The sequence below is a fragment of the Octopus sinensis genome, linkage group LG21 (assembly GCF_006345805.1).
Source record: "Octopus sinensis linkage group LG21, ASM634580v1, whole genome shotgun sequence".
NCBI classification, from domain to species: domain Eukaryota; kingdom Metazoa; phylum Mollusca; class Cephalopoda; order Octopoda; family Octopodidae; genus Octopus; species Octopus sinensis.
In genome coordinates, this window is record NC_043017.1 from 13,094,430 (window position 1) to 13,110,127 (window position 15,698).

At 38.0% G+C, this 15,698-nt stretch overlaps 1 protein-coding gene across 2 annotated transcripts in view; it reads right to left on the minus strand.

Moving 5' to 3' along the window:
* Positions 1-2,106: 2,106 nt before the first annotated feature.
* LOC115222857 (roquin-2) overlaps positions 2,107-15,698 on the minus strand; it is a 93,266-nt gene continuing 79,674 nt past the window's right edge. For both annotated transcript variants that reach the window (XM_029793205.2, XM_029793206.2), the window contains exons 12-18: positions 13,359-13,522; positions 11,304-11,389; positions 8,178-8,304; positions 6,784-7,022; positions 6,279-6,408; positions 5,034-5,172; positions 2,107-2,964 (exon numbers count right to left, since the gene is read on the minus strand). In XM_029793205.2, coding sequence (XP_029649065.1) covers positions 2,903-2,964; positions 5,034-5,172; positions 6,279-6,408; positions 6,784-7,022; positions 8,178-8,304; positions 11,304-11,389; positions 13,359-13,522 — 947 coding nt within the window. In that variant the 3' untranslated portion in view covers positions 2,107-2,902. The remainder of the gene's footprint in view (positions 2,965-5,033; positions 5,173-6,278; positions 6,409-6,783; positions 7,023-8,177; positions 8,305-11,303; positions 11,390-13,358; positions 13,523-15,698) is intronic.

Here is a 15,698-nt window from a genome sequence, read left to right on the forward strand (position 1 = left end):
TAAAATAAACTCTAAAGAGGGTGATGGAAGGGGTATAATAAAAATCTTTTGTTGTTCTTTGATTGAAGAGGGGTTTTTTAAAATTCTAGACAGGGCATTGTCTTGGATGTTAGAATATAATTCTGTGTGTGTGTGTGTGAGAGAGAGATTTCAACAGCTCAACTGAACAAGCTATTCATTAAGTTGACCAGTATAATCCATCCAATGGAAGTGCATGTGTGTGTGTGACCATATATGCACACATATATATATATATATGTGTATATATATTACACACTCACAGATACATGCATGTACATGTATACATTTATATACATATATATATCAGTAAAATGTATATATTTATACATGTGTAAACACATACATATACCCATGTCAGAGGTTAGTGTAGAAAAAAGGGCAAAACAATCCTATCTTTACAAAGACAACTATAGGCAGCAGGGGTGAGTGAAAGGAAGATGAAACAGACAAATTGATGAGGGTGACAGATTGTGAGGCAGGGGTCGGGAAAAGGGACAGTCAAAGAAAAAGACACAGAGAGTGATGGGTGGCAGTGAGTGAATATCATATGTGTGTATATAATTTATACATATAATTGATGTATACATAGATATATAATTTATACATATATGATGGTGATATATATAAGGTATATATACATACATATGAATTTGTAAACATACAATATACATATGATATATATATAAGTTATACATACATATGAATTTATGCACACACACACATACCATATGTGTATATAAATATATACATTTTACTGATATATATGTATATAAATGTATACATGCATGCATGTATCTGTGAGTGTGTAATATATACACATATATGTGTATATATGGTCAGAGAGTGATGGGTGGCAGTGAGTGAACATCATATGTGTATATAATTTATACATATAATTGATGTATACATAGATATATAATTTATATGGTGATATATAAGGTATATATACATACATATGAATTTGTAAACATACAATATACATATGATATATATATATAAGTTATACATACATATGAATTTATGCACACACACACATACCATATATGTGTGCATGTATAAACATACTTACATACAACAATCTATAATGTATATTCATATAGTTTCAAAAGCTATGTGTTGATAATATAACCAGGAGGATGTAAAAATCTGACAAAACTGAAGATGGTAGGGGTTGAAAGGACAGTCGGGGAGAAGGGAGTCAGGGTGGTGAGTGTGATCATAACTGATGTTTTGCTGCCGATTCTTTTCATTTTGTCAAGGAACACTTAACAAGCGGTGCAGACAACAATGAAATAACTATTAAAAATAGATGTACATTGATGTTGTGATATGTAAGGTTTATCTAGAGGCATGGAGATTTTTTTCATTTTTTGTTGTAAATATCCCGTCACTGTGTATATGTGTAAGTGTTTTAAAGTGTGTGTGTGTGTGTGCATATATATATATATATATATATATATATATATATATATATATATATATATATATATATATATATACATACATACATACATACATATACACGGTGTCTACGAAGTCCATGTGCAATTTACAACGATACAAATATTTTGAATTGTACATGGGCTTTATAGACACCCTGTATATGTGTATTAAAGTGTGTGTGTGTGTGCATATATATATATATATATATATATATATATATATATACGCATACATGTAGTAAATTGTACATGGACTTTATAGACACCCTGTATATCTTAGTATGTATGTTTCTAATGCTCAAGATATAGCACTTGACACAAGCACCAAATCTTATTTTAGCAATTACACACACACACACACACATATACACACACACACACATATATATATATATATATATAATTCCAGTACATGAATAGATAAGTTGATAGTTTGAAACTCACCGTTTTTGTAACAGTCAACAATACCCACATGTGCATGTGTGCACGCACATAAATACACACACACACACACACACACAGAGCTGATCTATAATTGCACATGGCACCAGATAAATGTCATCAGCATTTGTGAAAGGGAAACCACTTATAAAGGAATTTTAGGAGGGATATTTCTGAAGGGAAGATGAGCAAATTTTTTTCGACTCTCATCCTTCAAATGACTTTTTAAAAATCAGTTTTTTATATTGTTATCCTGTATTAAAATTTCTTTCTTTTTTTTTTTTTTACTTGTTTTCCTCCTTCCTTAATTAGCAAGAAATCTTTAAGGGAAGGGAGAGGGTGGGGTTCTTTCTTTGATAAGGGGAAAAAAGACTTCTTTCTTTATCACTTTCTTAATGTATTTCTTCCATTGTGGTGACAATGTAGTAAATCCAATTGAAGTTGTAATAACAACCGTTTAGATTAATGACTTTCAGTACAGTCAACATAGTGTGTTAATAATATTATCATTATCATTATTATCATTATTAATATTATTATTATCATTATTAACACATTTTAACTTCCGGCGATGCTACAATGGCAGGCCACCCAAGTTTTAAACAAAAATGGTTTAAGATCAATTAACCATAAAAATGGTTGTTTTTTTTTTTTTTATTTTTTGTTTTGCTGGATTTTTTTTTTTTAAATATTTAGTTTTCATCCTATTTTTACCATTGCTAAACCTTTAATAATGGGTGTGGTCTGTATTTTTTGTTGTTTTTATGAGTTTTTTTGGTCCACTACTTACCAAAGTTTAATACAATGTTTGATTATAAGATACAAAAGTTCCTTAGCTTCAGTTTTTTTTTTGCTCATTTTTTTTTATTTTCTTTTATTTTTACATTCTATTGTTCTTTCTGCAAATAATACACCAATGTATGAATTATAATAGGAAAATGGCCAATTGGTAACTATACCAGTGCCTTCATCATGTTACCAATTGCCAACACCATACCCTAACTTTCTGCTATCTCATCAGCTGGTTCAGGATCTGTTATATAATCATCACTATTTGTGTCTAGGAAAAAGAGAAAAAATACATATATACATATATATATATACACACAGAGTGTATATTATAAAAATACAGCTTTCTATATACAACACATACATTTTACTGAAAGAACTGAAAGAACAGCTGGGAGTTGATCTGGACCCTTTTGCAAAAGTCATCATTGGTGACGAAAACTAGTGCTATGGAATTTGCAGATGTGGAAGAGGTGAAGAAAAAAAACGTCAGAGGCATTGAAAGGTATCACTTTGCAGGAGTTCCAGCACTGCTCCAAATAGTGGAAAACATACCTGGACCAATGCATTGCTTCAAATAGAGAATACTTTGAAGGTGATAAAAGTGTAAACATGTAATAGTGAATACAATAATATTGCAAAATTCCAGTTTCCTTTGGGTGCCCCCTTGTATGTATGTATGTGTGTGTGTTTATATATATATATATATATATATATATATCATGTGACAGACCAAACCATCAGATGTTGTTACACATCGCTGGTCACAATGCGTTCGCATTGTTTTAGCCTTCGAATGACGCCACCCCGCTGGCTAAGCAAGCAGGCCAACAGAAGAAAGAGTGGGAGAAAGAGTGGTGAAAGAGTACAGCAGGGATCACCACCTCCTGCCGGAGCCTCGTGGAGCTTTTAGGTGTTTTCGCTCAATAAACACTCACAACGCCCGGTCTGGGAATCGAAACCGCGAGTCCGCTGCCCTAACCACTGGTCCATTGCGCCTCCATATATATATATAAAATTGAATAAGGGTAGAAATTGATATTAATCAATTAAAACCAGTGACCTAGCATATTAAAAAAATCCGAAGATTAAAATATTTTTTACATACAAAATTTAAAGGACTAACCACTAAAAGTGGACAGTTTATATGCTAGATATAGACGTCAAAATCGCTATTTTATATATATATATATGCTTGTTTATGTAAAGTTATATATAAAAACCGTTGAACATTATCTTGAAGATCACTAAATACTTTTTAGTAGAGTACCATATTTATAAATTTTTATAAGGAAAAAAGGTCACAGTAACTTTGAAGTTTCAACTTAGTAGATATCATCAAACTAGAAATTATTGTTTGTCATTCCATCTATATTCACACTACACCCTCTACCCCTACATTTATTCTTGCAATGTCAACCCGGCTATCTATTGGTGTCATGAAAAAGTACCCATTATAAGCTATATAGAAAACAGAAAAAAGTGAACAGTAAAAAAAAAATGTCAGATAGAGGAAAGGATGCACCAGCTACATGGCTCCGGGTTCAGTCCCACTACATGGCACCTTGGGCAAATGTCTTCTACCAAAGCCTTGTGAGTGGATTTGGTAGACAGAAACTGAAAGAAGCCTGTCGTATATGTATGTGTGTGTGTGTGTCTGTGTTTGTGTCCCCCAACATTGCTTGACAATCGATGGTGATGTGTTTACATCCCCATAGCTTAGCGGTTCAGCAAAAGAAACTGATAGAATAATTACTAGGCTTACAAAGAATAAGTCCTGGGGTTGATTTGCTCGACTAAAGGCGGTGCTCCAGTATGGCCGCAGTCCAGAAATAATGCAAGATTATAATTCAAAACAATGTGAATAAATAAGCAGTACGTTTAACAGTCAGAATGCTAAAGGGTTAAATATAGGCAGGAGTGGCTGTGTGGTAAGTAGCTCGTTTCCCAACCACATGGTTCCGGGTTCAGTCCCACTGCGTGTCACCTTGGGCAAGTGTCTTCTACTATAGCCTCGGGCCGACCAAAGCCTTGTGAGTGGATTTGGTAGACAGAAACTGAAAGAAGCCCATCGTATATATGTATATATATATATATATATACATATATGCGTGTGTGTGTTTGTGTCTGTATTTGTCTCCCTAGCATTGCTTGACAACCGATGCTGGTGTGTTTATGTCCCCATTACTTAGCGGTTCGGCAAAAGAGACCGATAGAATAAGTACTGGGCTTACAAAAGAATAAGTCCCGGGGTCGAGTTGCTCGATTAAAGGCGGTGCTCCAGCATGGCCGCAGTCAAATGACTGAAACAAGAAAAAAAAAAAAAGAAATATAACTGACCTTTGACCTTTTGGACAAGTTCTTCAATGACAAGATCCTCAGCATACTGTCTGTCCTCTTGTTCTTGTTTCCTTTTCTTGTTCAACATATTTGATTCTTTTAGCTGTGCTTCCAAAGCCATGTGTAGACTTTTCATTTTCTGTGATAAAACAACGTTAAGAACTTCAGATCAAACAGTCGGCATGCCCATACATCAACAGGCCAGTGGATAAGAACAGTTCCATCGTTAATTAAGGAATAGACATTTCTAGTTCAAATCTAGTACAGGGTTGATATGAATACATCCATAAATCATCGTCATCATCGTTTAGCGTTCGCTTTCCATGCTGGCATGGGTTGGACGGTTCAACTGGGGTCTGTGAAGCCAGAAGGCTGCATCAGGCCCAGTCTGATCTGGCAGTGTTTCTACGGCTGGATGCCCTTCATAACGCCAACCACTCCGCGAGTGTAGTGGGTGCTTTTTACGTGCCACCCGCACGTGAATAAGACACCTAAATGTCTGATGACAATCAGAGATCAACTAAGTAAAACATAGTGAAGATTATCAACATCATCGATGTTTTGACTTACACTTTTCCAATGCTTGCATGGGTCAGACGAAATTCTTCTCACCAGCCCTCACAGTATCTATGTAAGATATTCCCTCGTGACCAGAGGTATTTCCACAGAAGATTGAAAACAAAGGACACAGCAAATGATTGTCAATGTTGTATACGAGCAATACAAACACATTGGTGTCAATAAAATTTGTTTGCAGCTAAAATTAATGATTTTGTGAATTTTTCAAAGACATCCATCCTCGAATATCAGGAAGATTATAGCTAACTAGCACTTTGACCCGGCAACGTATGACCCGGCTGCGTGCATATGCACATACACGCGAGTACTGTCCAAATCTCTGACCAATCACATACAGCTAGCTGGCATTCAATTGGCGTATCAAGTTTCGGACATTTTGATTGGGTTTTGGATAGAAAATTCACAAAAAAATCACTTCTATTGATTTTTTAATGGCTTTGCGGGGTGACTGAGGAAATGTAAAGATGTGCACGACCACCCTTAGACGGTTTTAAATGACCATAGAAAGTGTGAGCCCTCTAACTGAAAAATTGTGGATTTGTATAAAGGACACACACGCAGACATTTTGCCGTTTATACATATAGAGTGTATCTAAGAAAAAATAAAGTGGTTTACATCTATACAAAGAACAAATGAAATTAGAGAGTACAATTGTTTAAACATACCAGCGTAATCTGTAAGTTAATGGTACGTAGTTCAAGGTCTAATTTCTCTCCATCGGTACTTGCAATCTGAGATTGTTGAGCTAACTGCGACAGTTCCTTTTTGATCTTGCTGTTGCTCTTCTCTTGCAGACTGAGAATAGACAATACAACACACACAATAAAAATAAATGCAATATAATTTAAATGGCAATGGAAAAAAAAAAAAAAATCATAATCAACCAATAAAATAGCTCAATCAGAGTCGAAAAAGTACTAAGCAAATGGCGGTACTCCAATGCCAATTTTCACTTTTCCATACTTGCACTGCATGGATGGAATTTGTTGAACTAGATTTTCTACAGCTTTCCATACCTGGTAAGAGTTGGGTGAATCATCATAGCACAAGTATTTTTCATTCAAAGTCGCTATCCTTGAAAATAAGTCAGAAACCCATGTCTCACTCAAAATGCTTCCTACACACACACACACACACACACACACACAGTAGTAAAAATCTATGACTCACGTTTCTTGATAGTTCCAAAGTGTGTACGGTTCACCTGAATTAGTTGTGTTTTCATCAGTAGTTTCAATGGTCTCAGGCAGACTTGAGGAGACAAACGGCTTGGCGTCGGGCCGCAGCTGGCTTTGATTGGAGTTTGTTATCACAATGTTTTTGTAACTAGATGGCGCTAAAGAAGAGCTCACCATATAATTGTGTTCATAGGGTGTAGAAGCTGTGACAGGGATCACCTGAGGCGTGTTCTTTAAAATAAACAAAACACATTTGTCATCAATTGTAACCAATAATAGGAATGAAGATTAACCCCTTACCCAACAATTATTTTGAAAATAAATGTATTTTTTCAGACATATTTTTTAATTGTTTTATTTTACTATGTTTTGAATGGTGATTTCGAGGTATATTTCAAACCTTATTTATTATGAATTTTAATTCAATAATATTGATTTTAAATTACCGCTTTGGGCAGAAACGAGTTAACCCGTTTTTAGACGAAGGAACTCGTTTGCTGTCGATTTTGGTGAGTCTATCTTTTGACGAGTTAACTTGCCAGAGATAGAAAAAAAACGATTTCGGTCAAAATGCATATATTCGTTTCTGCCGGGTAAGGGGTTAAAAGAACTGGGCAAGGTAAATACACTTGAATCAAAGATTCACAGAATAGCTTGAAAATAATGTGTCTGGAGCATGCGAGCATGTTTAAGAGAGAGGTGTATGTGTGCTTAAAAGAAACAAATACAAAGACAGAGGGTTTGCATGTATTAAGAGTAAGGTTGGGTGTGAAAACAAGCATGAACTGAGGTACAGTTTTGCAAAGTGAGGTACAGTTTACACAAAGTACCCTAGACTGAATAGGAACAATCAAAATAATCAAAATTTGAGATAAGACCATTCTAGTAAGGAACCAAAAGTACAATGAGAAACCATAAATTGTGTAGCTCTCTCTCTTCCATTCCGTTTTAAAATGGAACAATGGGATTTGAAAATTTAGTTGTTACCTCTAGCATGTCAAGAGACCGTGTAGAGGCTCACTCGTTAGCTCAAAACATCTTATGTGATGAGAATGGAAGATAACTTAACCCTTTAGCATTTAAACCGGCCATATCCGGCCAAAAATATTCTACCTGTTTTATGTTCAAACTAGCCCTATCTGGTCTCTCACACCAACCCTACAATATTGTTTTAAAAATTAACAGCTACCTCATCAAAATCTCATCGCTACAAGATGATGAATGATTAGTTCAAAACAATGTGGATGAAGAAGCATTAATTGTGGCAGAATAATGTGAACACCAAAGGGTTAAATTGCAATAGTTATTGAGAAATTTCAGGCAAATTTTTTTTATTTCACTTTCTATTTGCAGTCAACAAAATCCTAAAAGCAAAAGCCCTCTTACCCCTTCCGCAGTAACTTGCACTGGGCAAGTCGTCTTGTCTTTCACCTTGGTACGAGAAATGGGACCAAACTTTGACACAATTGGTGGATCAAAAGGAATGAAGTCATCATTCTCACCATGGGAATGTCTGAAAATATAAAACAATAAATTGAGAAGATGAAAGACAAAAATAACTAAAACTATCCCCAATATAATAACGCCTTTAGCATTCACAGATAACTACTTCCTCCTTTTTCTTGCACCATCAAATTGTTGGACAACCCTTGGGGGCGGACTTTCTTGACAACAGTGTTTTTCATTAAAAAATTCATGAAATCATACAAAATTAGTTCCCCATTACCTTAACCCTTTAGCATTTAAACCGGCCATATCCAGCCAAAAGTATTCTGCCCGTTTTATGTTCAAACTGGCCAGATCTGGTCTCTCACACCAACCCTACAATATCATTTTAAAAATTAACAGCTACCTCATCAAAATCTCATAGCTACAAGATAATGCATGATTAGTTCAAAACAAAGTGGATGAAAAGGGATTAATTTTGGCAGAATAATGCAAACACTAAAGGGTTAAATCAGTGTGTGGTACTTTTTTGTTAATATTATTTTTAGTTCAACTGTGTTGTATAGTTAATTAGTTCACTTCCCAATCACATGGTTTCAGGTTCAGTCCCACTGCATGGAACCTTGGGCAAGTATCTTCTACTATAGCCCCATGACAGCCAAAACCTTGTGAGTGGATTTGGTAGACGAAAACTGAAAGAAGCCATTGTTTATATCCTTGTCTTGACATCATGTGATGCTTGCAAATGTGTCACGCTGAATCTTCCTGAGAACCCTCATCATCAGTTACGATGATGAGGGTTCCAGTTGGTCTAATCAATGGAACAGCCTGCTCATAAAATTAACATGCAAGTGGTTGAGCACTCCACAGACACATGTATCCTTAATGTAGTTCTCAGGGAGATTCAGCGTGACACAGAATGTGACAAGGATGGCACTTTGAAACATAGGTACTACTCGTTTTTGCCAACTGAGTGGACTGGAGCAACGTGAAAGTGTCATGCTCAAAGACACAACGTGTCAGATATCGAACCCACAACCTTATGATTGTGAGTTGAATACCCTTAACCACTTAGCTACTTAGCCTCACAATGTCATACAGTGTCAGTTTCCAATCAATGAAAACATGCCCAGCCTTAAGGAAATATCACCTTATTTGGAAACAAGGGCTGGCGACAGGTAAAGTGTCCAATCATAGAAATTCTGCCTGACCCATACATACATGGAAAAGCAGATATTAAAGTAAACAGATGCCTTCTTGCTGACTATAACCAATTCTATGAAAGAGAAAGAGGAAAACTGAAGCATCAGCATCTATTTTTGACTGGCACTTCATCATCATCATCATCGTTTAACGTCCGTTTTCCGTGCTAGCACGGGTTGGACGGTTCGACCGGGGTCTGGGAAGCCAGGAGGCTGCGCCAGGCTCCAGTCTGATCTGGCAGTGTTTCTACAGCTGGATGCCCTTCCTAACGCCAACCACTCCGTGAGTGTAGTGGGTGCTTTTTACGTGCCACCAGCACAGGTGCCAGGGGAGGCTAGCAGCGGCCACAATCGGTTGGGGTTTTTTACGTGCCACCGGCACAGAAGCCGGTCAAGGTGGCGCTGGCATCGGCCACATTCGGATGGTGCTGTTTATGTGCCACCGGCACAGGTATCACAACTACTATTTCCATTTGATATTTATTTTGATATTGATATTGATGTACTTGACTCAATAGGTCTCAAGCACAGTAGGTCACTCTATGATCCAAGGTAAGCACAGCAGGTCATTCTGCAATCCAAGGTACTTTGAATGGGCTGGGGCTAAGAATAAAATGCAAATTTTGACTCTGGTAGACATTGAACTCAAAGAGCATAGAAATGCCTAAATAAATACTGCAGGAGGCATTCCGTCCACTGTTCTAATGATTATCATTTTGAAGTCTATTACAGGCAACACTTGATCCAACAGAGTTAATTTTTAATCATTTCTTTTTCATGTTTTTATTCAATGTATCAACTAAATTATGACATCTGAGTACTGAAGGAATTCTGAACTGCAAGTAGTGACAGAACCACAGATGGGAATAAATGAAAATAAATTCTCTGTGCAGGTGGCACGTAAAAAGCACCCAGCTGTAGAAACATTTGCCAGATAAGACTGGAGCCTGGTGCAGCCTTCTGGCTTCCCAGATCCCCGGTCGAACCGTCCAACCCGTGCTAGCACGGAAAACGGATGTTAAACGATGATGATGAAACACAACTTATTTACAAAAACTACACAAATATGCCATTACCATATTTGATGGCATTAAAGACACGGGCATATCAGATACATTCCAATTTCAGCACCACATAGTCAAGAAGGAAGTGTTTAGTGCATTAAAGCTTGTAATTTAGGCTTATGAGAAACCAAACTTTGCTCACAGTACACCCAGGGTGATTTTAAATAATAATAATAATAATAATAAAAACATTGTGTACAGTGCTCAGGTGCACTACAACTCATCTAAAGTGTATATATAATCAGGTGTAGTTTCGGCGGATTTCGGAAAGCATGAGGGCCTTAAAGGATGCAGTGTCATGGCAGTCAACAACTGACGCAGGCAGTTTATTCCATGCTTCAGCAACTCTGAGCGTGAAAAAATGTTTCCGAAAGTCATGGGAGCTGTGTTGTTTTCTGACTTTGTAGGCATGTCCACGTGTGTTAGACACATGGAGATCAAAAAGGTGTTCAGTGTTGTTGTTGGTGAGGTGGTTGATAACTTTGTGGGTGTTTACCAAGTCCGTCGCCAGACGCCGGAGCTTCTGTGAATCCATGCCCAGGGAAACAAGGCGCTCAGAATATGGTAGGTGTCTGATGGAGGGTATGCGTTTGGTTGCACGTCTCTGGACAGATTCCAGGAGGTCAATGTTCTGAGCAAGATAGGGGTTCCAAACTGATGATGGAAATTTTTTTTTTTTTAAGTGTCTTATATGCCGTTAAATATGGTAAATTTTAGACAGTAGCTGAGGTAATGTGAAGATATGACTAACCAATAAAGGATTAAACACTATTAACCAAGTAGAAATAAGAAAATATTACCTAGCAAAATCTTCTCTCGAATCCTCATAGATATCTTTCTTTGGAGAATCAATATCACTAAATATATTGAACACTGATGAATGGTCCTAAAACAGAAATTGATTTGTTCAATTAAAAGGAACAACACAAAACATATGCATATATACAATACATCACTGGTTTTCTGGCAGCTTTGGTTCTAGACTAGTGCTGGACTACTCTTTACTCTTTTCTCTTTTACTTGTTTCAGTCATTTGACTGCGGCCATGCTGGAGCATCGCCCCCAGTACTTATTCTATCGGTCTCTTTTGCCGAACCGCTAAGTAACGGGGACGTAAACATGCCAGCATCGATTGTCAAGGGTTGTTGGGGGGACAAACACAGACACAAACACACACACATACATATATGTATATATATACATATATACGACAGGCTTCTTTCAGTTTCCGTCTACCAAATCCACTCACAAGGCTTTGGTCGGCCCGAGGCTATAGTAGAAGACACTTTCCCAGGGTGCCACGCAGTGGGACTGAACCCGGAACCGTGTGGTTGGTAAGCAAGCTACTTACCACACAGCCACTCCTACGCCTAGTAAAGGTTTTTTTTTTTTAAATATACCCAGGCCTGTTCCCCATGTTTTTAGGAGGGGGTAGCCACACACACAGCAAGCATTCCATTCATTTCCCAGCTCAAAGAGGCAAGCCCCATTCTATACATGGGTCAAGGCATAGAACATAACCCCTAATATTAGCAACAGGGCCCAACAGCATATGCTGGTTTACCCCTGCCGCATCAAATTCACTCATCAAATTCACTCATCCGGCCACAAATCCAAACTTTCCTATCATTTATAAAATCTCTTGCCTCTCTCACCCCAACAACTCTAACCACCAAAGCATTTCTCACTCCATCAATCCACACAAATCGAGGTCTGCTTCTGATTTTGTTGCCTACCACTTCTGCCCTCATCACCCTCCTTATCATCCGCTCATCTATTCTCTCCATGTAACCAAACCACTTCAACATTTGTCTATCCATTTTGGTTGTTAGTTTTTCTCTCATTCCTGCTCGCCTTCACACCTCCTCATTCCTCATCCTGTCCATCTCTGTCACACCAACCATAGCCCTCAAACATCTCATCTGTTTAATAAATCCTTCATTCTTTTAAGAATTAATTGAAACACAAGCAGCAGAAATATGGTAACAAAAAAGTTAAATATAAACATAATTTGTATCATTGAACCATTAATCTCAAGCAGATTAGCATTAATAAGCTTTAAAAAATTTTTTTTAGATATATATATATATATATATTTTTTAGGTAAAAGTATTTGAAACATTCATAACAGTGTTGGTAGTAGTAGTAGTAGTAGTACTATGAGGGGTGCTGAAAAGTTCCTGGCTTTGGGTAAAACAAAATACAGGAGGATCAGTTAGGATTTTATTCAACATATTTCCCTCTCAGATCAACACACTTATTGCAGAAGTCCTTCAGTTTTTCTGAGCCTTGTAAAAGAACTCAGAAGGTTGGACCTCCAGCCAGGCCTTTCAGGATACCCTTAAAGCCAGGAACCGTTTAGCACCCCCTCGAAATATGTAATACATTAGCTCTCTTTCTCTTTCTCTTTTACTTGTTTCAGTCATTTGACTGTGGCCATGCTGGAGCATCGCCTTTAGTCGAGCAAATAGACCCCGGGACTTATTCTTTGTAAGCCCAGTACTTATTCTATCGGTCTCTTTTGCCGAACCGCTAAGTGACGGGGACGTAAAAACACCAGCATCGGTTGTCAAGCAATGCTAGGGGGACAAACACAGACACACAAACACACACACATATATACGACGGGCTTCTTTCAGTTTCCGTCTACCAAATCCACTCACAAGGCATTGGTCGGCCCGGGGCTATAGCAGAAGACACTTGCCAAAGATGCCATGCAGTGGGACTGAACCCGGAACTATGCGGTTGGTTAGCAAGCTACTTACCACACAGCCACTCCTGCGCCTATGGTGAAGAAAAAAGAAAAAAAAAAAATAGAGCAGATAGCGAAAGGAAATAGTAATGGTTTGATTTACCTTAGATGAGTTTTTATTTGGACGGTTTGCATCAATTTCAACAGAGTTTTGTGGTGAACAATTGCTGAGATTGTGGTGCGGGGAATAAATTGCCGCATTTGGACTGTCACCACAAGACCAGGACACATAACTGGACTCTGCTGTGGTACATTTGTTAAGAGAACCTGACAAAGAAATATTACAACACTTCTGTTATAGTAAACAATATGCAACAAACAACCAAACTTCTAAAACATTAAAACCGTAACCTCATTAAATACTGGTGTACGACAGTAGTTAACCCTTTAGCATTCGTTGTTTTGAATTAATCATGCATTATCTTGTAGCTTTGAGATTTTGATAAATTAACTCAATTTTTAGAATGATATTGTCGGTTTGGTGTGAGAGGCTAGACCTGATCAGCTTGAGCATAAAAACAGGTAGAATATTTTGGCCGGATACGGCTGGTTTAAATGCTAAAGGGTTACCTTTTATCTTTTACTTGTTTCAGTCATTAGACTGTGGCCATGCTGGGGCACCGCCCTTCAATTTTCAGTTAAATGAATCAACTCCAGTACTTGATTTTTCATTAAGCCTGGTACTTTCATTAGGCCTGGTTAAAACGAGACATTTAAGGCTAAACAAGAGATAGGAAAACCCCCTAATAAGACTCAAGTAATAACCATCCTGCTTATCATTTTAACGTTCACTTTTCCGCATTTGCATGAGTTGGATGGAATTTATTAAGGCAGGTTTTCTACGGCTGGATGCATTTCCTGCTGCTAACCCTCACCCGTTTCCAAGTAACAATATTTCCTCATGGATGGGCATGCCCTCATGGAAGATCAGAAACAAAGGATGTCACTTGTATGATGGTGAAGCTTGTTTACAACTATCATGTGATGTTAAGACAAACAAGACACAAGCATATACATCTACATATAATGGGCTTCTTTCAGTTTCCACCTACCAAATCTACTTGCAAGGTTTTTGTTGGCACAAGCGTTACATTAGTAAAATATATGCCCACAGAGGGATTGAACCTGAAACTATGTGGATGGGAAATAAACTTCTTAACTTTATGTGATATTTATTCACAACTCTTCACAGTCTAAGTTCTGAAACACTGGTTTCAAATTTTGGCACAAGGCCAGCAATTCTGCGGGGGGGGGGGCTAATTTGATTAAATCAACCCCAGTATTTGACTGGTACTTATTTTATTAACCCCAAAAGGCAATATAAACCCCGGCAGCATTTGAGCTTGGAACAAAAAGACGAACAAAATACTGCCGAGCAGGGTGCCAAGAGCACCATCTGAGCATGATCATTGCCAGAGCGGCTAACTGGCTTCCGTCTCGGTAGCACGTAAAAGGCACCATTCGAGCGTGATCGTTACCAGCATTGCCTTACTGGCACCTGTGCCGGTGGCACGTGTAAAAAGATTTGAGCGAGGTTGTTGCCAGTACCGCCTGACTGGCACCCCCATGCCGGTGGCACGTAAAAAGCACCCACTACACGCTCGTAGTGGTTGGCGTTAGGAAGGGCATCCAGCTGTAGAAACTCTGCCAGATCAAGATTGGAGCCTAGTGCAGCCATATGGTTCGCCAGCCCTCAGTCAAAATCGTCCAACCCATGCTAGCATGGAAAGCAGACGTTAAATGATGATGATGATGATGCCAACAATTTTGCCAGTTTGCTGTCTTACAGTTCTGAAATATTACCAGTCAATTTTGCCTTTTAGCATTCTGGTGGGGTTCATCATCATCATCATCATCATCATCGTTTAACGTCCGTTTTCCATGCTAGCATGGGTTGGACGGTTCGACCGGGGATCTGGGAAGCCAGAAGGCTGCATCAGGCTCCAGTCTGATCTGGCAGTGTTTCTACAGCTGGATGCCCTTCCTAACGCCAACCACTCCATGAGTGTAGTGGGTGCTTTTTACGTGCCACCTGTTAAAATAAAATGCCAATCAAGTACTAGGATTGATGTAATCAACCAGCAGTTCTCTTCACTAAAATTTGCCTTGTCCCACTACAAGAAATGCAATTATTGTGCACAAAGAGAAAGAGGAAAGAGAAAGAATGTTCATATTTAGACTTAAACTTACAGGAGCATCAAATGTGTGTGTGTGTGTGTGTTGGAGCTGGTGCCATGTAAAAAGCACCTGGTATACACTGTGAAGTGGTTGGCATTAGGAAAGGCATCCAGCCATAGAAACCAAGCCAAAATAGGCTATGAAACTTGGTGTGGCCCCTGGCAGTTGAATGATGATGATGATATTGTTTCAGTGAAGGCATGGCTGTGTAGTTAAGGACCTTGCTTTGTCTGAAATTAATCTAGTAGATGGAAACTGCGTGAAA